The following is a 25951-nucleotide window of genomic DNA, read 5'->3' on the forward strand; positions in this document are numbered from 1 at the left end:
ACAGCCAAGGTAAGTGAAACCCAATTGAATTTAATTTCTGAAATTGTTAGCTTTTGGTAATAGCCAGAGGTGGAATTCTCTCCCCCACTCTTTAATTTGTACTTGCTGTTTTCCTGTGAAAATGTGCGTGGTGAGTTTACTACTCATACAAGGTCACAAAGAGATTTCATATGAAGAAGTTGATCCTGTTTCAACTATTTCTGAAAGTGTGAATTGGCCTAATATCAATATTTTTATGTTAATTTTTCCTATCTTATTATTTTATCTGTCATTTAGTATAACCATGATATCTCTTTAGGTGAAGCAGGAATTAAGACGGTTACACTTTCCTCATGTTTTTCCTGTGCTGGGGCAAAAGCAACCCAACGCATTTACACTAACCCTGTACCTACTTACATTGGCTTTATCAACTGTGGTACTAAACTGAGAAGAGAGAGACTGAGTCAACACTAGCTGCTTCTATAGACTTCAAAAATCAGTGTGGAGAAATAGATGAACAACAAAACTTCATAGAGAAAAAAAAAAAACATTTCTCAGAAACAAAGGTTGATAACTGAGTTCTAATCAAATTCACAAATAAAAAGTCAGTAAAGATGTTTGTTGGAAAACTAAAGATGTTTGTTGGAAAACTAAAGATGTTTGTTGGAAAACTAAACCAAAGTTAAGATTCATCGGGAAGCAAAATTTGAAAGAAAAGTTACTACTTTCATCTCTCAATAGCTGACATTTCTTTCACCTCACAACTTTGACGATCAGGGAAAATTTGTCTCCTCTTATTTGCCTAATATAAGTTAATATTTATGGGAGGGGGGGCATGGGTATCATTATTACATTGTGAGTTTTCTACATCCTAAGGTTGTTAATTAGCTTCGTATACAAATATAAAATGATAGGGCTTTTTATGGTTAAAAGGAATTTACTTTTTTTACACATCTTTCATTTATGAATCATTCAGGATCATCATATTGTGAATGATTTCAGAGCACAATCAGCTAGATTCCATTTACCCCTTTCATCAAGGCAAGTGACACCCATCCCAAAAAAAAACAACTTAAAATAAAATTTATCTTGAAAAAGAGACACTGAAGAAAATGTTTAAAACATTAGTCCTAAAAAAAAACTTGATTCAACAAGTCTGCTGCCATATTTTTAAGAAGCTTTGTAGACTTGTCAAAAATCTAGGTACTAGGTTGAATTTGCACTAATTAATACATATTGGTTTCACTTACCTCTGTGTACCTTAATATTATTCATTACAGTAAAACCTGTATTATCCAACATAATCGTGACGAATCTACATTAGAAAATCAGAATTTTTGGACAATCGAATTTGAACAAATTTAAATTTCCAGTGTGCCATATGTTGTTGCTGCTTCAACCAGGGTTAGGTTTTTGACATGACAAGCATCAAAAACAGGTTTAAACCATCAAATACCATCAAAAACTTGCAATCAATGCATTCACACAAACAATTTTTTTTCCATATCAGATACGTTGAAAACAATACATATTTTTTATGCAAAATACAGTGTTTTACAGTTCAAAATATTAATTTTTTACAATTATTAAACACAAAATATTAATTTTCATACTCTAAATTTTAGTTTGTACAAGATTCTATTACATAGAAAAATTAAGCTATAGCATAGTTTCTGATAAGAGCAAAGTATAACTGAGTTTATTCATTCACATTCATATGATTTCTTAGTACAGATACAAAGTTCGAAAATACTCTTTTGATTGAAGGTTAGCTGGCAGGAGCCAGCGTTAGCCAAAGCATCACTAGTTTTGCAAGTTGAGATACAGCATTAATTGAAAAACAATTCCCTTCCACTAAATCACAGGATTAGACATTGTTACTGTTGCACTAAGGTGGGGAGTTTTTTCAGATCTTCAATACCCAATCGGCACTGACAAGCATCTGCTAAGTTTTTCTGTTGTCCAATTTAGAGTCATATCAATTTGTACATTAGTTAGTCCTTCAATTTTATGTTTGGTTGAAAGATATATGCTATTGCTATGCCCTGTAAGAAGATTGTTTCAAATATCTGGCGTTTTTTAGATTACAATGGGGAACAAAATTTTTGTTGCATTTATACAAGCACTTGATCTTACCTAATTCAAGTATGCTGATTTCAAATCTGAATCTAGTTTTTTCCTGTAAGCTATTAATTTTTTTCAAAATAACATTTTTAGGTTTTTTGTGAATTTTTTTTTTCTGGCACTTTGCAGAAAAGAATTGGAGCTTACAATTCTTGCATTTCTGGACTTTACAAGGAAAATCCCGTTTGATGTTTCAGCAGTAGTCCACCCTCCTGTTTTTGTCCCAGTGATCTTGGGAGTGCTCTCCCATCGTCTTGAAATCTTGATGAAAGCGCTCTCCCTGTTCATCAATTACAGCCCCAAGATTTTTTGGGGAATTGATCAAGGTGACTAAACAGGAAATATAGCTTTACACTCATGTTGCACCCAAGCTAACGAAAAGCCAACAGTATTCTAGTAATCAGAATCTCATAGTTATCTGCCTTTCTGTTACCATGAAAATTTTGTATAACTACCTTAAAATACAGCCACACACACATGCTGACTTTTCCTTTTCATTCATCTTCGTGACAAATTAAGGATCACTCACTAGGGCACAAATTTGAGGTCCATCAAACACACTTGCTTTGATCTTCTCGAAAGACAAAGCAGGAAAAGAAGAAACTATGTATTAGAAACATTCACCATCAGCATTCAATGCCTTGACAAAGTGCTTTATCAATCCAAGTTTAAGGTGAAGTGGAGGAAAAATGATCATCTCTCAGCTGACAAATGGATCACTCACAATGTTTGGCATGCCTGCTACCAGAGTTTTATGGACAGGCCTCTCATTCTGGGCCCAGTGTTTGTCTTGAGCTCGGCTATCCCACATGCAAAGAAAGCATGGAAATTTTGTGAATTCCTTTTGTTGGCCAAGCCGGATGGTAACCATTTTAAGGTCTATACAACTGATCTAATTATGTACAACTAATCTGCAAGACTAAGCTAGTGCAAGTCGTTAGCCCAGGACGTCAATGTATCAGTATGTGGCGATCAGTCGTGGCGATGTATCAGTATACAGGTTGTTAAGTTAAGTCCTTAGATACCCTTTATCTTTTGAACTGTTGGTTATAGAGGCATACTTTCAATAAGAAAATTTATCCAAATAAAATGTTCATCTAAGATATGTCATTTATTTTACTAGTGGCTGTATATGTATCGAGATACAAAATTTATCTTTTATACGATCCACCTCTCCTTCAACTTCTAGTTAGAAAGGTTTTGCCATCTCTTTTCTGATCCCAACAAAAAAAAAAAAAAATCACGTTTCTAAGTGCAATATTAACTGAGATATTCAAATTGGAAAAATGGAAGAAATTTGGTGGAAAAGCAGCTTTAAATGCAGGTAAAACGGTTTTTCCACATTTAATGCCGTCCCCCCCCCCCAATTTCCTGTTTTTCGCGTATCTCGGTGAATATTGCACTTAGAAACGTGGAATTTTTTGTTGGGATCAGAAGAGGCAGGGCACCATATAAAAAATTAAATTTTGTATCTCGATACATATACAACCCCTAGTGCATGACATATCTGAGATGGACATGTTATTTGGATATTTTTTCTTGTTGGAAGCATGCTTCTATAACAAACGGTTCGAAAGATAAAGGGTGGTCTAAGGACTTTATTTCACACCCTGTATAATATCAAATTGTATAAAAACTAGAGCTTGCAGAGAAAGATGGATTTCAGATTTGAGATCAGTGATCAGAAAATAACTTACATCAGTTGAAAAATCTCATGCAACAGAGGACAAAAAAATTGTTCCCCAGTGTTATTTAGCAATAAGAAAAATTCAACATTGTGTATTTATAGCTGGGAAAAAAATTCAGGCATGTATTTGTTAGAAAAATGGCACTATAGATAAGTATAATAAATAATTACATTGTTTAAGATAATACTAGAGTGAAAAATTATTTGAATATCATATTAAGCGATACTATAATAATGAATTGATTATTTTGATTAATTTATTACACAGGTGTAATCTCATTTCAGACATTATAAGAAATTAACATTTATTTTCAAAGGAATCTTTTATATTAAAATGCAATATTTGCAGTTTTTGACAGAGGGTTTTTGAGGTCACAGTTTAAACCATAGTCTCCCAAACTTTTTGTTCCATCGCCCCCTTCATCAGAAATTTTTTCCTCTCATCGCCCCCCAACTAACGTAAACCCATACTATGTTAAATCAGTAGGTTCTATCGCCCCCCCTTGGACCATTCCATCGCCCACCAGGGGGCGATATTGCCCACTTTGGGAAACACTGGTTTAAACCATCAAAAACCTACCAACCCTGGCTTAAACCAAGAAATTTCTTAAAAGTATGTGGTGAGAGATCAATCTTGTAGTGCAAGCTGGAAAATATTCCATAATGCAAGTCCTTTAATCTGTGTGTATTGTTTATTCAAGGGGCACAAGAATGCAAACAAAAATTTACTAAAATGTGAATTGAAGTTTACTGGGTTTGTTGTTCAATAAAAATGCTGAGAGCCACTGCTTAAAGGCATTTTGTTGCTTATTTTCCCATTTGAAGTCTCTTCGCCGCCATTATTATCTTCATTTGTGTACACATGAGAATTTTACTACGATTCCTTCATCTTTGAGAAAATTATGAAAATTACAGCTTTTCCAACAAAAATACAGTATATACTAGAGATGTAAAATTCTTGAGAATATTCTTTGGAAAGACTACTAGTATAAATAACTTGAGAATATGCTCCTGTTATTTGTAGTCCCTCAAGATTCTCAAGAATATTTATATTATATATGTATATTTTAATAAATATTCTTTATAAAGAACTTGAGGATATTCTCATGGAGAATAATACTGAAGAATATTCTCTGGAAAGCAACTATCATTTAAATAACCTGAGAATGTTCTTATTATTCTTGATGAGAATATTCTCGTTATTTTTATAGATGTGTAAATTCTCTGTAACAATCTTTTGAAAGATTCTTGAGAATATTCCTGAATTTACAATAAATAACTTCACCTTATTTTTATTTGGTAATGAATGTCTTAAAAATTAAAAAATAATATATATGTTTATAATGTGCTATATTTTTATGCAGAATTAAAAATATACATATACACATATAGCAAATGATAATAAATCGATTGTATTTACATTTGTGAAAGAAGGAAGCTATATTTGTTATTTTCCTGCAAAAAAAAAAAAAAGTAACTACACAAAAAATATCCCTATTGTCAGAGGATACACAATTGTTCAAAACGGGTATTCAGACTAATTATTCACAATAGCTTGAAATTGAATAGAGAAAAGCAATGATAAAGGCAACTGATGAGAAAAACTTTGGATCCTTGTCTGTTTGTACATAACAAATTAGCTAACCTGGTACTGCAAAGTGCATCAGTACATAAAGGGTTAAGTAAAGATGAGCGTGGATCAGAATTTATTCACCATTTGGCAACTGCAGAAAGGTACGCCATGGGAGGGAATTCTTTTAAAACTACTCAAATACCCAGAAAAATAGGACTTTCTGGAAAGACAAATGTTATAGGAACTCTGCAGAAAACATTGGTGTTGTTAGATTGTGGAAAGACATGTGCATTGGAATGAGTTTCATAGAAGTTGCATTTTAAAATTTCTGCAAAAGCTTTCAGAACCTCATACATAAAGCATAAAGGAATTGTCAATACAAAGAAAAGGAAAATTAAAGTTTGCTTCACACAATATTAAACTTTTAAAGCAAGAGAATTGAAACAACATGGATGAATTAAACAACTTGCAAAGAAATACGAGTGATAGAAATTTGAGTGTATGTTCATTGAGTTCATTGAAGCAAATGACAGTTGTGTGTCTTTAGAATGAAGGTGATTATAAGAATGGCTCACTTTGTCAATCAACTTTAATTTTATTTTTTGCTTTGAACTTATTTCTGAAAATTTATCTAATTTTAAAAACTTTTTCGTAATCTTTAAAAGTTTTAAATAAATCTTTATATAAAAATTTTTGAAACCTTTCACCATGACAGAGAATATTCTCGAATTAAAACTTGTCATTGTGAGGTGATTATGCCAAAAAAAAAAAAAATTGTTCCAAATGCAGACTTGCCAACCTCAGAAGAAAAAGTAATTGCTGAATGAAAAAAGATATGGTTTACTTAAAAAAAAATGCATTCTCAGGAAGACAACAGATCAGTAAAAAATTTGTTTGCTTGTCTATCTTTTGACATTTTTGCACTACTGTTTCATCTAAAATGAAATATGATTTCACTCACTGGGCCACACGGCCTGATCAAGTAAAAACATGAAAAAAAATCATTAGATGGATGCTAAAAATGTTGAAAATTATCTAATATTCATAACTCAAAATTCAACATTCTAGTCACCTGAATGATTAATATTAATAGAACTTTATATAATAGAATAGTATATAGCGCTGAAATCAACTGCATTATTTTTTGTTGAAAATTTCTGAAAACTCCCAACCTTGAATAAGTCAACAATAAAAAGTTATTTTATGTTTCAAACATGGTAAAATTTTGACGATACTCAAATATCGAGAAAATAATGGTATATTATTATAAATCTATCAAAAATGTGTGAATTATGAACTCAAATTTTGGCACAAGTTCATTTAGAAAATTCGGCCTGAATTAAAAAAAATAAAATGCTATATAATTCATAAAACCATAAAGGGTTAAGATGGCATGCAAATTTTGGAAAAATATTGATCCATCAAATGGATGCCAAAGGATTGGTGCAACACTCAGTGTACTGTCTAATACGGAGGCGGCTTGAGACATTGTTTCAGCGCATAAGCCGCACCAGTAAAACTACAGCAAAAACTCTCAGAGGTGTTGCACTCTTTCTCACTGCAGGAAGTGCAGAAATTTTCAACTAGGTTCCAAGCAGTGATGTCAACCAATGGACCATGGATGATTTCTAATGTGACCAGTTTGCGACATAGGCAGGAAAATGTCAATATTAGCGATTTGGTAAAAAATCATATTTTTAGAAGGAAAAGCATATAATTATGTTTAACTTGCTAAAATCTCTTACTAAATACAATAAAATTACAACAGTTGGCAGGTATGTAAATGTTTGAGGCAATGCAAAATTTTATTATAATTCATAATATAAACAAAATTGGTAAAAAACTTTCATTTAAAAGAAAAAAGAGTATTCTCGATTATTCTCACATGTTTACATCCAAAGGAGATTCTTCAAGAATATTCTCACGTCCCATCTCTAGCATATACTTATAACATTAGAAGAACTAAAAACATCATTTTAATAATTAAAGTTCCTTTTGCAGTTAGTTTTTCAGCAAATTTTATTTTGAGTAAAACCTTGATATATCAATACTCTGCAAACTAAAAAAAATATCTGAAGGTGTCTACCAAATACCCAAAAATATATATATATATTACGACTTTTTCTTGACTTATTTGACGACATTGGTGAATTAATCATTTTTATTTCGTGACATTGAATATTTAACACCCACTATTTTCCAATTTTGGCAAATTAACACTCATTACAATGGACAACAATGAAATTGAGCTGACATAAAAATATACAATTCCGAATGGTTTTGACCTCACAAACACGAATATCAACATGAAGTTTTATTGGCTCTCGTTTTGGAGGTACAGTAGACTCTCGCTAATCCGGTACCCATCAGAGAGAGAACAGGGTGAGCCGGATTATTTTTAAAAAGTGCTTTATGAGCGGTATCACTGAAGAACAACGAAACTGTGTCAGACATGAATATATAAAATTCAGAATGATTTTGATCTGCTGAACACGAATATCATGAAAACATTATATTGGCTCTTGTTTTCAAGCCATTACCCTTTTAACAGTTAGAAAGTGCTTTATGAGCATTATTGTATGGTAAAAAAAGTAGAAAGGACCGTAGAACAATGTTACCACGGAAAATGGTCAACCTTGATGCTGGCTAACTACTGTTGGACACAGGGTTCAAAAATATCATGATTGTTTTTTTAAATAACCAATATGTTCAATGGAATAGTCAAACTATTGTTGATTATGAACGTTTCAGGCATGATGTAAACTAATAGTTAAAGCATATCCCTTAACCTAAAAACCTTTTTTCATCTCATATTTTTTTTTTTTTAACATAATTTTTTGCATTCAACATGAAAATTGTGATACAATATTTTCAATACAATAGTCGAGCTATCGTTGATTACAAATATTTTTATGAATGATGTTAACTACAATTTCCAACCTTATATCAAGATTTCTATTTGACGTTTATTAATGAGATATTTTGAATCACATTGAATTTGAACTGGAGAAGCCGGTTTGCACCCTGGCAAAAATACGAGACTAAAATATCAGACCATTCTGGACTGAAAATATCAAACCATTCTCAATTGAAAATTTGTGAGTAATATATTGGAACATCTTGACTGAAAATAGCCCATTCTCAAATGAAAATATCAAACCATTCTTGACTGAAAATATAACCCTTTCATAATTGATAATATGAGACTAAAATATTAGACCATTTTCGATTGAAAATACCAAACCATTCTCGAATGAAAATATGAGACTGAATATTTTTATTTTTGGACAAATCTATTTATTTACAGATTATTTAATTCACGATGTAAAAATTTGTTTACCAATAGAAATATCTAACCATTTTCAACTGAAAATATAGAAAATATCATATATACCCCATGATATTTTGAAAATAAATATCACATATATATTGTGATATACACTCATGTCCATAAATTAAGGATAATGCCAGCTCCGGCAAATAAAGGTTCAGAAACAAAACAAACGTTACTTATTCATAAAGCCCATTTATTAAACAAAAGATAAAGAACAAAAACGATGGTGTATGTATGATACCATTCATAAAAACAACGATTTTTGCTCCCTGGAGCAATTGTAAAAAATATCTCCTTTACAAAAACTTACTATTACATGGTTGGTATGATGGTTAATACATTGTATGTCTCCCATGCGATGAAATACAGTCCGTACAATACCTAGGCATGCTGAATATCAAATTATCGATCTGATCTTGGGGAAGATCACTCCACTCAGCAAGCAATGCTCTCCGAAGTTCCGGTACACATGTAGGAGGTGCAACTCGTCGGCCAAGCATATCCCATACATACTCTATCGGATTCAAGTCAGGTGAGATCCTCAGATTCAAGGCATTCGTTTACGATGTTTGCTCGGTGAGGACGGGCGTTGTCATCCATAAACACAAATTCTGAGCCCATGGCAACCCTAAACAAACGTACATGTTGTTCCAGAATGATGTCCCGATAAATTTGGGCTTTCATGGTTCCGGTTTGAACATGCAGATCTGTTCTGGAACCCAGTATAATTCCACCCCAAACGAGCAATGCTGCACCACTGTAACGGTGTCGTTCAATGATGTTGTCTTGGTGGTAACGGGTACCTGGCGATCTCTATATGAAAGTCCGACGTGAATCAGACTGCAAGCTAAACCTGGACTAGTCGGAAAACATCACACAAGCCCACTGTGACGATGTCCACATTGCATGTTCTCTACTCCAGGCTAATCGCTGCCAATAGTGAGTTGCCGTGAGCGGAACACATCTGACAGGCCTGCGAGCATATAGACCAATATCTCCCAAACGTCTGTACACGGTTTGCCTTGAAATTGTGGTACCCGTGGCTGCAGATAGCTGACAAGACAGGTCGGATGCTGTGCTCCATCTGCTTCTTTTGGCATTTACTGCCAAATACAGGTCTTCATTCGGCGTTGTAACTCAGAGCGACCTGTACTGTAAAGTCTACTGAAATTTTCGTTATCTTGGAATCGTTGCCAAAGCCAAGAGATGACACTTTGGGCAATTCCAAGTTCCTCGGATACTTCCATCTGAGTACGCCCACATTGCAGGGGGCAGATAATTCTACCACGTAAAAAAAATCATCCACATGCGTCCTCTGTGTCATAACTATTCGCTTATGGCACTGAGCGCCTAACAGAAATACAAATACAACGCCACAACAGGCAAATTGCCCAACGAGGTGGCTGACTTAAGAACATCATGGATCCCCGAGCCATTTTTCGGAGGCCCTATCTACTACTGCTACACCATACATGCACCCCGCCCCCACCCCCTCCGCGGAACCCCCAACGAATCGGTACATGCAGGAATGTGCGTGTACGTGTAGTGAAACCTGACGTGAAGTTTTTTGTTTCTCTGTAATGCTTGTTGTGTGTAGTGCTGCCATCTGCCACCAGTTTTTCTAACTATGAGTGAAGTGTTATGATTGAATGATTTGTTGAACTTTTGTGAACAATTTTACTTCTTTGCCACCATTCCTTATATATAACCCCCTCTTACACTCTCGTCATTGTGACATACTATCGGCATCATCTGGTGGCTTCCTGAAATTTGCATATCATTCTTGCAGATGTGTGTGATAATTCTGCAGGTGAAATTTTTACTTTAGATTTCGATTTCCGTGTGATTTTGAACTATCCTTAATTTATGGACATGAGTGTATATCGATTGATGTATATTAATGAACTCTGGTTAGACAATTTTAAGAGATGCTCCTTATGTCCAGTACAAGAGCAATGCAAATTAAACTATGTGTTAGATATGATAAATGAACTCTAAGGGTGCAAACATAGTGCACTCCTGTTTCACATTCTGGAAATCCACTTGAGTGATTGGTTGAAAACCCGAATTTCAACTTTTTTTTTAGTTTTCAGGTTTCGGATGATTAATGGAAAAAATTTTTTGATGCTTCTGATTCAGGAAATCAGACTGATCTGAAAAGGGAAAAGCTCCATTCATTTGCATAGCATGTTGCGCCTTTGCTCAAGCTGGCTGTAAGAAGCAGAAAATGCACAGGAAAGAAATAGTATTTGAACTAGATTGTGAACTATATAAAAGATAATGAATTATTCTTTAACATAAATTGATATTTGTCAATTTTTTTTTGAAAACTCAAATTTGGTACTTTGGTAAATTTGAAATAGGTAATTTGGTAACTTTGAAAATATTGAAAAAATCAAGGAATCGTTCAACATCAGTTAGTAGTTAGGAAAAAAAAAGACAATATTCACCACAGGTTTTTTTTTTTGGTTAAAAAAAAGAACTTTATTAAAATATTTTTTATAGTTATAAAATAATTATACTGGGCCTATATTTGTTTTTTTCAAAGGCGGTACAAACCCATCAAAGGTAAATATCATACCAACCTTACAGTTAACATGCATCCATTTTGTGATCTTAAGTGATTTTCAACAAGACATGGTAAATCAAATTTGTGATCATTATTCAAGCTACTCTTGTTCCAACAGTAAAAAACTAACTTTAACTAAAAACTTTTTCCGCAACCTGATTTGGCTAATTGCCTATTTTCCAAAAATAATAATTGAAACAAATGCTTCATTTTTGAAATCAAACCATGAGTGGATTAGATAGAATAATTTGAAGAAACTAATTTTTAATGCATTGCACCTGACCGGGAACACAACCAGATCAACAATGAGTATGTTTATGAAAATGGAAGGGAATACAATGCCCACAATGTAAAAGTATAGAAACTAAGTTGCTCGTGTTTTGCCATGTACAGATGTGCAAGTTTTCTAGGTCTCTCTCATTTTACTGGTGCGGCTAACACATGATGCTGCAGCTGACCATTATGTTGGCCCTTGAACAGAAAAAAGTTGGACACCTCTGCTTGATGGTAATGCTTTTCCCAGATACTTTACTGGAAATTCTGAGAATTGAAACTGTTTTCTTTTCTTTGTGTCAGCGCTTTTTTTTCGCTCCCACCAGGTTGATGAGTACAAAATATATATACAGTATATAAAACTTGCTTGCACTATGTACACCTTACTGGTGTGAGTAAACTACACCCACTCTTTGAATTGGAAACATGGATTTTAACAAAAACCAACTTATACAATTTAATTATTTTATAGCTTAACTCAAGAAATTATTTTGTGTTTGAAAATTGTTATTAACCATATAATAAGTTAAAGATTTTTTCTCCAGTTACTTTCAATATGCTTAATTAGGAAGCTATTTTGCAAAAAACTGTGGTAAAACTAGGTAAATACAATATGTTTAACGAAGCATAATTAATGCAGATTAATCACCAATGATTTAAGATATACAGGGTGATTATAATTAAAGCTCTGATTTCAAAACACTGCAAAATAAAAACTTTCAGATTGACTTGAAAATTTGCATGAATATTCCTGAAGCAATGGAATTTTGTATGGTGAAAGGGGAAGAATACTTAAAAATGTAAAATAGATGATGCCGTACTCATCCAAAATGTGGGAAATTTGCTCGCAGAATGGAAATGATAGCCAGTCAGGGCAAAATGATAACTTAATTAGCATAGCACAATTCCATAATTCGTGGAAACATCACATAACTAAGTCATTAAACAAACTACAACTTACAGAAGAAATGTTACACATGTTTTCCACTGTGTTCTGACTACGAGATGGAAGTGCAAACGTGCTTGTTGAGCAACAGATCAGAGTATGTCATGGTAATGATGTGGATGTGCTTTAAATTCACCAAAGTTTGCAATCCAACCACTGTAGAAAGTGGGCCCCCAAAGCCAAAAGTTAAAAGGGTTAAGTCCAAGTGAACGTGGCACGCAAGTGTCGTCATCCTGTTATTGTCAAAATATTTCTTCAGCAGCTGCTTCGCTGATGTTGCAATGAGCATCTTGATAACAGTTGTGCTATCCACACAATGACGCTGTTGAAGTACCAAAATGATATGGTTGCATAAAATAGATTATACCACTGGCCAAGTACAGCATCATCTACCTGTACATTTTTAAGTGTTTTTTTTTTTTCTTTTACCAAAGAAAATTTTATTGCTTTAGGAGTATATATATACAAATTTTCAAGTCATTCCGAACAGTGGTTTTATTTTATAGTATTTTAGAATCAGAATTTTAATTATAATCACACTGTATATAACTGATTATGTTTCACAAATCCCTTAGTACTGCACAGCAGAACCTTGATTAACTGGGCGTAATGGTGAAAGGATAGAAATAAAAACTATTGAATATCAAGCCTGGTGGTGATATACAGCATGAGATGTGCTGGTTCATATGGAATGAAAATGTCTGAGACAATGAACCATCCTACACTGGTGTTTGTCTTTCAGGGGCAGCTGGTGTCTTTATTAGATTATAAGACCACCTGTCTCTAGCAAGTGATAATGACAAAAGCACTGTTGTTGCTTCTGTATGAAGGGGAAGGGAAGCCTGTGAGATAATACACCACTACATTTAGCTGTGTGATTCAATCCTCATTCATGAATTTGCTAAAGATAAAGAATCTGAATGTAGCCAAAGGTTAGAAAATGTGGTAACAAATAGACAATACCAAAATTTCTCAAACTTTAAGCAACTAAGATACCTTATATGAAAAAATATACACATTCAAGCAACTTTTAGATTTTTAAAAAAAAAACCACTTATATATACACCACCTTATACTATTTAAAGATATATGACCAGTAGATACGCTAAGAATATAAAATATGGTAAGACTGAAAATTTTTGACTAACAATGAACCAGATATATTTTTCAAGGGAAAAATTATATTTAGACCTCTTATGTAAATTTTTGAAAAAACCAGACTGATTTTTAAAAAAAAATCACTTGGTTAAAACCAATGTGGTTTAAACCAAACCACCCTGGTTGTAATACATTAGCGTTTCTATGTATTTCTGTTGTTTTTGTATGTATTTGTGTTGTGCTTTACCTATATTAATATTGTGGCTCTATATATTCGTGAAGTATCTACACATTTGTGTTTTTTTTTCTGTACATTTTGTTTTCTATATACTTATGTTGTGTTTCAATGTAGTGTATTGTGTCATTATATGTGAATTAAATGTGCAATTTCCGAGAAAACCAAATCCAATCCAGCTTGTCTGTGATCAAATTTGTGTTCAGCACACCAAATTAAATAAGAAATTACCATTTTTGTTTCGGATTTAGCTTTGTCAAAAAAATTTCTGGTGTCTGTGCTCTTACTAAAAGAAAAGCATTACATTTTGCATGCTTATTTGGCAAAAATGATTTAAATGTGAAACGTTTCAAGTCCACAAAAATATCAAAAAAAAAAGACACGTTTGTTGATTTATTCAATTATGTGAGATTTTAATTAAATTTGCAATCTTTTTTAAATAAAATATATTAATACAATCTATTCATTTTAAGAAAGCTCAGATTACTAAAAAATGTATATCGTTCTCGTAAAATGTTTTATTTTTCTTGAACGTATCATTTTTCTAGCCAGTATGGATATAATCAAGTTTGCATATAATGAACAAGATCTTTTTTAGACTTTGTTATAAGAGGGGTCTGACTGTATTTCTTTTTTACACGGAAAATGACTCACACTCACACTTTAAAGATGTAAAACCAGAGAAAATAATCTTCAGCGGACCAAAACTGCATGGTTGCAGGTATATATAAGGCTTTTGCAATGGAAAGCCTGATCAGGAGCCATAATTTTCAGGGATAAAATCAAGTGTGGGAACTTGCAAGAAAAAAGAATCTGAAAATACATTCATGACCTTCCTCATTCCATTACTTTTTCATGATATCGGACATGCTGTATTGCTGCAGTGGGACCATTATTTACTTATTTATGCAATATTGTTGGCCTTTTCAAAGGCCTATACAAGAGGATGCGGTAGATTTACAAATAAATATTTAGTAACATTTGACAAGAAATCAGAGATTATGGGGAGTTAACAATAGTGGAGGGGAACTTGTTCCAAATTATGGTATTAGGAAAGAAACTGTACTTGAAACAGTCTGTAGAGGCAAAAATAGGTTTTAATTTTTTGGGGTGGTTAAGTAGCAACTAATCTATTGGAAACATAGGATGGCTTAGTCCTTAGTCAGAATACTGGACGTATCAAAATTTAGATGACCATGAGTAATCATAAAAAGCATGGATAAGTGAAAAAGCTTAGCCATTTATATCAAGAGGTATCATCACCACATGCTACCAAACTTCTGTTGATTTTAGTATCTTTCCTGGTGTAGCATTACTGGCATATAACCAGAAAACAAACTTACAAGCGTTATTCATCGCATAAAAAATTAATTAGCCAACAAATAAAAATTAACTTTAACGGTAACAGTAAATTTACTATAGAAATTAGTTATGAATCATAATAGAAATTGAAACATTAAAAACAGAACATAGTGGTAGAAATTCATTAAGAGTAATATCTCAGCAAGCAAAAATAATTTGTTCCAGCATCACATTGGTTAGTTGAAATCTTCCTCAGCTAAAACGTGGTTTCCTATATATTTCAATGGAAAATCCTTTAATTTGTTAAGGATGTTGCCAAAAATTTATGGATAAATTTTTATGAAAAGTAAAAACACTATAAAAAAAGACAAAAAACTTGCAAAAGCATGAGATCCACAGCCTTGGATCTAACAATTTGTAAAACTTTATAAGGAAAAATACACTGCTCAAAACAATTAGGGGAGCAAGCAAAAAAGTGAAGAAAACCGTGCGAGACATCCACGTATTGGCATACAATGGATAGTACACGCATATCAATGCGCAATACAGAAAAAAGACGTAAAAAAATTTGGAATTAAGCTTTAATTCTTTGAAAATATGGAAAAAACATGAAAAGATGATTTAGGACAACAATTTGGTTACATGTAAACGATAAAAAAAAGTACTGTTTAGACATGATGCATGAGTTTTAATAGGGTGTGTGGTCTTCTCGAACAGCTAAGACTGCTGCACACCTGTTTGCCATGGATGCGATGAGGTTATCGATCAGACTTTGGGGAATACTGTTCCACTCCTCAAGAAGTGCAATCTGCAAGTCTCGGGCAGTAACAGGCGGTCTTGGTCGCGCAGCAATGCGTCGTCCGAGCGTGTCGACATGCTCGATTGGATTCAGGTCAGGAGAGCACGCTGGCCATTCCATACGCTGTATTGTTTCAGCTTCAAGCATGTTCTCCACCAGACGAGCTCTATGTGGTCGGGCATTATCATCCTGGAAAACAAAGGAATCTCCAATGGCTCCAGCGTAAGGGATGACATGAGGTCGCAGTATCTCGTCTGCATACCTTCGGGCCGTCAAAGTGCCATTCCGAATGATATGCAGGTCCGTACGTCCGCCTATGCTGATTCCACCCCATACCATCCAACCAACTCGTCTGTATTGTGACCTTTCACGAACGAATGCGGGGTTATTTCGAGTGCCCCTGTCCCTCCATACCAGAACACGTCGGGTGTCACACTCCAGACTGAATGATTTGCATATGAAGTTTTCTTCTTCCGTTTCCTGCTAGGCTTTAAATTATGGATGATTCATTTTATGTTACTTATCGGTATATATCTTTGCGTAATTTTGTTAAAACCATGTGCTCCCCTAATTGTTTTGAGCAGTGTAGATATATTTTTACAAAGTGATTCTGAGGCAGATATAAATGCACTGGGCATGAGTAAAATAAACTCTGATGCAAGTCAGCATGAAAATTCAGATCATTACATGGCTGCATTATGTTTGCTCGCATACATGAAAACATTAATTTGCTAAGTTTAAAAAACTGCAAAAAATCTTCATTAGCTGAAAAATTAATTAACCAAATAACTTGTTAGACAAGGTATCATTGTAGTTGATTATTTAGTAAATATTCCTGTAATACTATCAAGCATCAATTTCAGCATAATTTACCACTCAGAATAGATTATGAATATAAAAATTGATACCCTAAAAACAGAAATACAGTAGAAAACCTTGTTATACTGGACTAATGGGGGGCTGAAGGTTAACCATTATAATTAAAGTCCAGTTTACAACAAATAATTCTTATAGGGGTGTAAATACTACAAGGTATACATCAATGAAAGTACAGTAAAAAACATTACTACTGTATACATCTCAATGAAAGTACAGTAGAAAACATTTTACTATTGTATACATCAATGAAAGTACAGTAGTAATGTTTTCTATCTTGTAGTATTTACACCCTATAAGAATTATTTGTTATAAACTGGACTTTCATTATAACGGTTAGCTGTAAAAAGTGTCTATTATTTATCACATAAAAAAACTGCAGTCAACATAGGTTGAATTGAAAAAGATGTATATGTATACACTGTATTAATCTTAATTTTTCTAGCTCGCAGTGGTACAAGTCATGCAGCACATCCCTATTTATGTAAAAAAAAATTGATGTTTAGTTACTTGCTTGGAAATGTTTTTTTAAATGAGTTAATACTTTTAAATACTATCTTAGATACTTAAAGCAAATTTTAAACTTGTCAGATAAAAATTTTACAATTTTTTTAGCTGTCTGTTATAGCAAGGTTCTACTATATTTACAGAAAAAGTGACACTTGAAAGAAAAAAAAAAAACTCACGTGAACTTTTGGAGTAGGTGGTAGTCCATTACTAACAGGTTTCTGGAAAAATAATACCCAATAAAAGTTTTATTCAGGGTTGGATTTTTGCCATGACAAAAGTGTCAAAAACTGATTTGAAGCATCAAAAACTTATCAATGTTTTCACAGCAATATATTTTTGCCTCAATAAATATGTTAAATAACTATAAACTTTTATGCTTATTAAAATGTTTTACATTTCAAAACATGAATCCATATTTATTGGGTCTGAAATATTGATATATGGATTTTTTAAAATTTCTAGTCTGCACAAGATTTTATTCTGATATTAAACTTCCATACAGCCTTTAATAAAAAAACAAAAATACAGTGGAACTTCGGTTAATGAGCATATTTTGTTCAGTGAATGTGCTTGTTATCCGAATCACTCATTGTATCGAATCAAACTTCTCCATAGGAAATAATGTAAACTCAGGTGAGTCATTCCACAATTTTTATTCATTCACATATAATAAATTAATAAAAACAGTAATTGACCAATATATATATAATACAATATAATAAATAATACAGTACAGTAATATTATAATAAATAGCACAATAACGCCATGAAATAAACATACAATACAGTAATGTTTACAAATTCACTCGCTGTAAAGGACAAGAAATGGGAGAACCATAGTGTAGGATGATTTATAGACTCACTGTTGTCTGTAAACTTATTCATTTTGTGTGACTTTGAAAAAAGAACCCATCTAATGACACTTACTTTTTTCCCCCTTTTAGGATTTCTTGGAAATGGGAAATTGCATCTTTTTGTTGGATAGATTTATTGCTCGCACTGCTACAGCTTTATTTGGGTGGTTCTTTTTACAAAATTTTGCAGATTCCTACATTCTATACATTTTTCTAATTTCATTTGAAGCAAAGGACTCCTCCTCAGACGAGATACCATTCATAAGCTCTTAGTGTTGCACAAAATGGAGATACATCAGTTTATCGGTGGTCGACTCCTGGCCATGTTCCTCCACTAGGTCTTTAATATTGTTCTCATTCACCTCCAACCCCATTCTCTTTCTTAAGGACACAATCTCTATGACAACTGGTGGCTCCTCTTCACGAGCTACCCCCTCAAATAATTACTTTAAATCACCCCCTTGCTTGCCTGAAAACCTTCTTTGTTTTCTATTATTGTACCAGGCAATTTGTTCCTGAGATGGGAGTATAAGACCTTTGCCTTTTCGCAGATCAGTTTACAGTATCACCAGCTACTTTCTGTAACGTGACCCATTACTGTCTGCAAAGGTTTCTAAATAATATGAAAAAAAAGTTAAATATTTACCTTTGTCCGATAACTGGCAGTAGGCCATGGTGACTGCAGCTGATTCGTCCGGGCTTTCCCGGGTTCTGGAATGGCATGATTTGAATATGAAAATTTCTATAGTAATGTAATTGTTTTTGCCACAAGACGGATTAGCATTATTATCCGATCACAAGCTGAGATTATGCTTGTTTTGTCTGTGCATAAGAACCTGGCTCATTGGAAGTTAATTTGCATTCGTCATGTAGGCTTAATGCATTTTACTGTCACATTTACCTTTGTCTTTCAACATGTGATTGGTTTATATTTTTATTCTACTCATTTGGCCTTTGGCTAGATAAGATTACCCTGTAATGTGAAGTTTAACAAAACTAATTCACCCCAAGCTTAGTTGTTTCCCACAGATTCTGACTTAACAGATTGATCAGAGTTCCAACCAAAATTGTTGAAAAGATCAATCTTATCTGAAGTACTGATGATACCATGGATGTTGAGAGACTGCTTTTTCCTACATTCCTGACTTGCAATGCTCCGGTTGGTCATGTGATCTTGGCCTCCTACCGCTACCAACTTTTTCATGTCATTTCCTGACAATAGACTGGTCACCGAACTCTCACCTCTTTATGGTTCTTTGTGATAATGCCCTCTGGAAATTTCCTTCTCATTCAAAATGTCTGGATGATAAATGCCCTGAAAATGTGCCACGCTTTCAGGTGGCAATCATGTTTGTGACTCCTTTTATTATTTTAATGAAAGACAAAAAAAACCAAAAAAACACATCATTGCATGCATGCATGTAATAATGAAAACCTTTAATAGTTTAGGGGGCACTGGTTTAACTTGGGCCCATTTGTTAAGACACTACTAACTATAGCAGCCGCATTCATAGCATAAGTCTATAAAAGACTTACCACACTCTTGTTGTGTGTTAATGCAAGTGGGCATTTCAAAGTGAACTTGCATCAATCTGAAAATACTTAAGCCTTCAGAATAAAATAAGTATAAACACAATATGGAAAAAAATCAACCCACACCTTTCTCTTCAATAAATAATCCTGGCTGGCGTGAGAGAGAGAAGCATGTGGAATGAATCATTTGATTTTACATTATTTTTTTATGCCTAAGTCAGCTTTGATAAGAGTGTTGCACGAATGTGCTCGATTACAAGCACATTCTCATAAACAAAGTTCTACTGCAGTTGATTCCAATAGACTTTTGGGTGACCAGTTCTGGAAATAAATCATAAAATTCTATCACCTACCAATTTTTTTTAAATCAAGAAGCTATGCATTGATTACAACCATATTTTGTATGAGCAGTTTTGTATAAACATAAAAAAGGGTATTATTGTAAACATATAGGAGATAAAGGGAAAAACATGAGGAGTAGGTTTTTCATTCTTTTTCCCTCTCCTAGTAATACTACACAGGGTGCATAGCTAAGTCCCCTGGCAAAAAATTACTGGTGAACAGTTGATCTTAGGGGCATACTTCCACTTAGAAAAGTATCCAAATATTGTGTAGACCTCAGATTGATCATTCATATTGCAAGTAGTTGTAAAGTTATTAAACTAAAAAATTGCCAGTATAACATTATTATATGGATACCCTGTCCTAAGTAACCCAATTAGAAAGTTGCTGTCCTGTCTTTCCTGAGTCCCCAGAAAAAAAATCCACGTTTCCAAGTCCAATGTTTGCTGAGATATTTGAATTCAAAATCTGAGAAAATGGCAAAGAACAGCATAAACACTTCTTCTTTCCCTCATTCATGCAGTTCATTCCCAATTCTTTTTTCAATCAGAAATGTCAAATTCCTGAATCGATCCGATACTAGCCATTTCAAGGGAATGGGAATGAGAATTCAAAAATTCACCAAAATTCTAAAAAACTTTTGGTATAAACACAATTTGTAAAAATTATTAAAACTAAAAACAAAGTGTATAATATAATTATCTAAATATCCGAAAAAACAATAGAGATCCACCCTAAATGCATACCAGCATCTGAAAAATCTTGGGGAAGTAGAGCCAAAATGTATCAAAATCGTCAGTTCAACAACACCAAAACTTCAACGATCAGCAGACCATGAACTAAACCACGAACTTGAATAATCGCAGATCAACAAACCACTTTTAGATGACCTTGAGAATATATCATTGATCATGAGCATTAGCATGAAGTTCAGCAGAAGTCTACATTTTCCATTGATGGTACGAACTAAGGTTTTTCCATGTCCTACAAATTCTACCCCATTTACGTCACCCAAAATGTAGTGGGGGACAAGATCAAAACACAGTAAGACCATGCTGGTAACTGACTAGAATTTATTACATGATTAACGATAAATTAAAATGATAGCAAGTGTATAGTTAAGGCCCCTTCCACACGGAGCAGATGCAGGTCCGGATCTGCATGCCTTACACACGAGCACATATTTGCGGGCAGTTTGCCCGCATCTTTAGACTGATTTTGTTTTCACCCATTGAACGCCATACGTGGATAGCGCGTTCTTTAATAAAAGTATTTTATTTTTTTAAGTTTTATTCACGGTTTTCTCCGCGAGTCACTCAGTCCAGTATGCTTTTAGTTTGAAATTTTACAGAAAAACTTTTCTATTTTTTTGCAATTTTTGTAATTGTTTTTCTCCTTCACCCCTGATTCAGTGCTCATGGGCAGCCTAGAGCCATTCTTTGGTGGTTCAATCTAGAGCCCCATAGAATATGGGTGTAAAGATGCCTTCAGTTCGATCCTCACAAGCAGTCGACGGGATAAAATATCTTAAAATATTTTCAAAAGATTTTGAAAAAATACATAACACCTGTCTTTTTGGAAAATATAGAAGAAAAATTCCAAAAACATCCAATGATGTTCCAAAAAAAAAAAATAAAAAAAAATTCAGGAGATATCAAAGACTTCGTAAGTAGAAAAAAGCGGAGTGGTGGAGACTTTCCAAATGTCTGTGTTTAGAAATATTCACATCATAATTTTCTTAACCCGAATTACACTAATTTTATAATATTAAAAATTCTATTATAATTCTTTTACAAATGCAACCAATAAGCTGACTGGTTGCATTTGCTTGAATGTAACCGATAAATTTATTGGTTGCATTTTTCAAGTTTCATAAAATAGCTTTCATAAACCTTTCAGAGTGAAACCCTATCCTTAGATTAGTTACTTCTGAAATATAAAATTGAAATTTTTTTTTAGTTTATAGACTCAATATCAAGTAAAATATACTTGTAGGTATCGGGGTGGGGGCACCAAAACTATTCAAGTGCTTAGGGCCTTCAAACGTCTTAATCCGGCTCTGAGTGAATACTGTATGTGGATAACATTGTTTAATAAAAGTATTTAGTTTTAAAAGTTAAAAAAAATTTAAAAATCAAAAAATTAAAAAATAAGTATTTAAAATAATTTTAAATATTTATATATTTTTTAATACTTTTAAAAATTTAAAAAGAAAATTTTTTAATTAAATTTAAAAGGTATTAAAGTATTTAGTCAATTATATAATTATCGTAATGAATTACAGAATGGCTTATAACTTTCCATGTTATATAGATCACAAATTTTATAGTGGTTTTTTTCTTTCAGAAATAAAATTTCATTCCCAATAACGGCCACTTCCCAATAGCGGCTACATTTTCATGGTCCCGCCAGTGGCCGTTGTTGCCAGGTTTTATTGTATAAAATTGTAAAGTATGGACAAAAGGCAGTTAAAGTTGCTATATCTCTTTTATCTCAGAAGGAAACGGAGGGATAGATGTATGTGGGTATATCCTATTGATGAACAGGGACCTTCATATGGTGTTTTTAAGGGTATTAAGGCAAAAAATTAAAAAAATTCCATGCAAAATCATCTTTAAAAGTAGCCAAAGATGCGGGTGAATTTCACCCGGACCCACGTCACGTGAATAGCTCCATATAACCTAATGTACAAAACCTGTATGTGCGGATGTGGAGCCCGCACTTAGATTTTGACACATGCAGATGCCATCCGGACCCGCACGAACACCTAGAAGTTGTGGGCACATTCCGCATTGTCTGAAAGGCTCTGTATGTACCAATAGTTAAGACTTCTTCCTGACCCGCATCCGCTCCATGTGAAAGGTCCCTAAGTTACATAGTTAAGCAGAGGTAGTAGTAGTGATCGCATTCAACTAATGACAATATATATGCTTCAAGGTAGGCGTGTGCTCCTTGATCTGCAGATTAGCAGTAAATTATTACAAAATTTACTTTTGTTGAGCTCAAGAGAGACAGGCAACAACTTTCTAATTGGGTTTTTTAGGACAGAGTGACTGCATAAAAAATTATTATTTTTTATTTCAAAAACTATACAACCTCTTGAATGTGTGAGAATCTAAGGTTTAAACAATTTTGGATATTTTTTCCTAATTGGAAGTATACCTCTAGGATCAACAGTTACCCAGTAATTTGCAGTATATATACAATAGATAGCAGAGAGTGACATAATCCTCTGTTAAGTCGCCATCTGGTGGCATTGTCAGCAATTGTGAGCTTTGGCCTGAGTTAGGTCCGACTGTCCATGTACAGTCCTGTTCAGTGCACATGAGCTCCTAAGAAAGATTGAGATATTTGTTGCCTCTGTAGTCTAGTGGTCTAGGGTGTTCATCCGGAAAGTGAAAGGACGTGCGTTCGATTCCCTGCAGGAAAAGTTGAATTTTCTCTTTCCAAAATATATCTTCGCATCAGCCAGCCGATAAAAACCTTTGTAGGGATAGTCACATCATCCTCTGACTTGTATATACAAGGTGCATAGGTAACAGGGAGTATGGCATTTTACTGGCGAACTGTTGATCCTATATAGATATACTTTCAATTAGAAAAAATTTCCCAATGTGTAGTGTACTCAGATATGTCATTCATGTTGCAAGGGGTTGTATAGTTATTAAAATAAAAATATAAATTTTTTATATGGGCCTTATTATATGGACATTCTATGCCCAAGAACCCAGTTAGAAAGTTGCTGCCCTGTCTCTCCTGATGTTTTTTCAACATTTAGAATTTTTCTCCCAACTTTCCTCTCTTTTTTGAATTTGAATAAATCAGAAAATACAGTACTTAGAAAAGTGGACCTTTTTTTACAAGCATCAGGAGAGATAGGGTAACAACTTTCTAATTTGGTCGTCATCAGGGGAACCTCATGAATGGTTTGAAAAAGTAGGCGTTTCTGAAGGGTGGCTATGCCAGATTGCACTAAAAATACCAACCAATGTTCCCAGAATCTGCCTTCTCAAAACATGTTGGACGAAAAGAAAACCTTCAGGAACACCTGTTTTTTCAAACCATGCATGGGAGTTCCCCAATCCAATGACGACCAACTGCATAGGTTCTACTTCACTCTTACATAAATTCCACATCTTGTGTTTTTTTCTTCAAAAGTTATGTTTTATGTATATATATTTTTTTGAATGAACAAGTGAGTAGCACGAGCACTTGTCATTTAAAAAGCTATTTTAGCTATTTCATTCTCTATTTTCATATCACCAGATTTTGCACACTACATTTATTGTTCATACTGCTTTTTCCTCCCTTCACTCATTTGACAGTAGTGAGGGAGAAAAGAAAAAAAGATACAAATACAAATACAAATACAACGCCACAACAGGCAAAATGCCCAACGAGGTGGCTGATAAAGGAAAGAAAAATAAATACGTTTACAGGGCTACTAACAGAAAGTTTCAAAAGAAGGGACATCTACTCAGGGACGAAATCTACTCAGTGTGCATCTACTCGCGGACGAAATATCTTGCACTTGTACGTAAAGGGTCACCTGTAAAAAATGAAGAAATGCCTTGGATTTTGATGGAAATTTATAAATTATCTTAACTTTATATTTAGGGGTTATGAAGAATTCTTTTTGTCAAGTAAATATACCATATACTTAACATAATTCATGGCATCATTGAGAAATATAATCTAGAAAACTCACAGGTGATGAACTTTTTTTACGATTGCGCCTTCTAGGAGGAGCTTGTGGTGGTTGCTCATCACAATGAGCATTTTCTTTATCATCATCTTCGCTGCATACACTATTCCTATTGTTATTTCGTGAACGAGAAGATAATCTTGGACTATTCGCTGGAGTCAATGAACCATTTTGATGTAACGAAGGCACATGTGTAGCTAATTCCTGATGACCTGAAAATAAAAATTTAATAATAAAGTATTAAAATTGAATTGAGATACTTTCAAAACAAAATGTGAAATTGAATTGACATTTTATATTTCTTATAAAATAAATTGAAAAGGCAAAAATATTGATAAGAAACTGAAAATATCAAATTCCTCAATTTCATTTATATAAATTAGGTAATAATAATGTTGAATAAAACTGCAAAACTTTAATTTACATCATTAGATAAAATTTTTACTAGTTTTTCCACAATGATATATTACATCGTAAATATGGCATAATTGGTTAATTCTAATTTTTCGACATAGTGATATATTGTGCATAATGTCCTCCAAAATTAATGGGAAGTGCAGAAATTGATGAATACTGAATACATTTTCCAACCCTACGAGGCAAGTAGATAAATCTTTTATGACTCTCAAAGGCAGTTTGTTTTAATTTTACTCAGGTTGAGAGCTGCAATCACATATTTAGTGTAGAAACCTTTTCCTCATCAAAATGCGACACCTATCAAATTTCATGATATCTGAAACCATTGAGTACCCAGATATGACCATAATTTGAATTTTTTTTTTTTTTTGCAGTTCCCATGAAATATGAATCAGCCAAGCTGGAATGTATAACGTGAGGCAGTAAGTGCAAGGGAGTCTTGCACAAGGATGCAAGATAGGAGCATTTAGTCAGGAGCGTAATATCAAGTGAAAAATAGTAAAAAATTAAGTATAGTGAAACATGTCTAAAAACAGCTACACACTGCTCTGACATGGCATGGTAACGCCAGAATAGCGTGTAGCCGCCTTTAGAAGGACACTGTATAAGATGGAAACCTGTCTTGAACATATTCAAAAGATTGCATAGTCCAACCTATGATTGGTGATTTGATATGTATCTTTATAAAACGGAAACCTCTCATAAACAGAATATTATTTCAGTCTGTTGATGTTCTGCTTTGTACAGGTTCGACTGTATATTTAATATTTGATTCACATATTAGGAGCAAAATTT

At 33.6% G+C, this 25951-nt stretch overlaps 1 protein-coding gene across 4 annotated transcripts in view; it reads right to left on the reverse strand.

The window, feature by feature from the left end:
* LOC149085258 (mitogen-activated protein kinase kinase kinase kinase 3-like) overlaps window positions 1-25951 on the reverse strand; it is a 181958-nt gene that overhangs the window by 37555 nt on the left and 118452 nt on the right. For all 4 annotated transcript variants that reach the window (XM_089233168.1, XM_089233167.1, XM_089233166.1 and 1 more), the window contains 2 exons: window positions 24743-24951; window positions 17482-17523 (listed from right to left, as the gene is read on the reverse strand). In XM_089233168.1, the coding sequence (XP_089089294.1) occupies window positions 17482-17523; window positions 24743-24951 (251 nt within the window). The remainder of the gene's footprint in view (window positions 1-17481; window positions 17524-24742; window positions 24952-25951) is intronic.

Source organism: Pholcus phalangioides, unplaced genomic scaffold (genome assembly GCF_987345545.1).
Source record: "Pholcus phalangioides strain wild (caught in Gottingen) unplaced genomic scaffold, Ppha-v1.0 ptg000007l_1, whole genome shotgun sequence".
Taxonomy (NCBI): Eukaryota; Metazoa; Arthropoda; class Arachnida; order Araneae; family Pholcidae; genus Pholcus; species Pholcus phalangioides.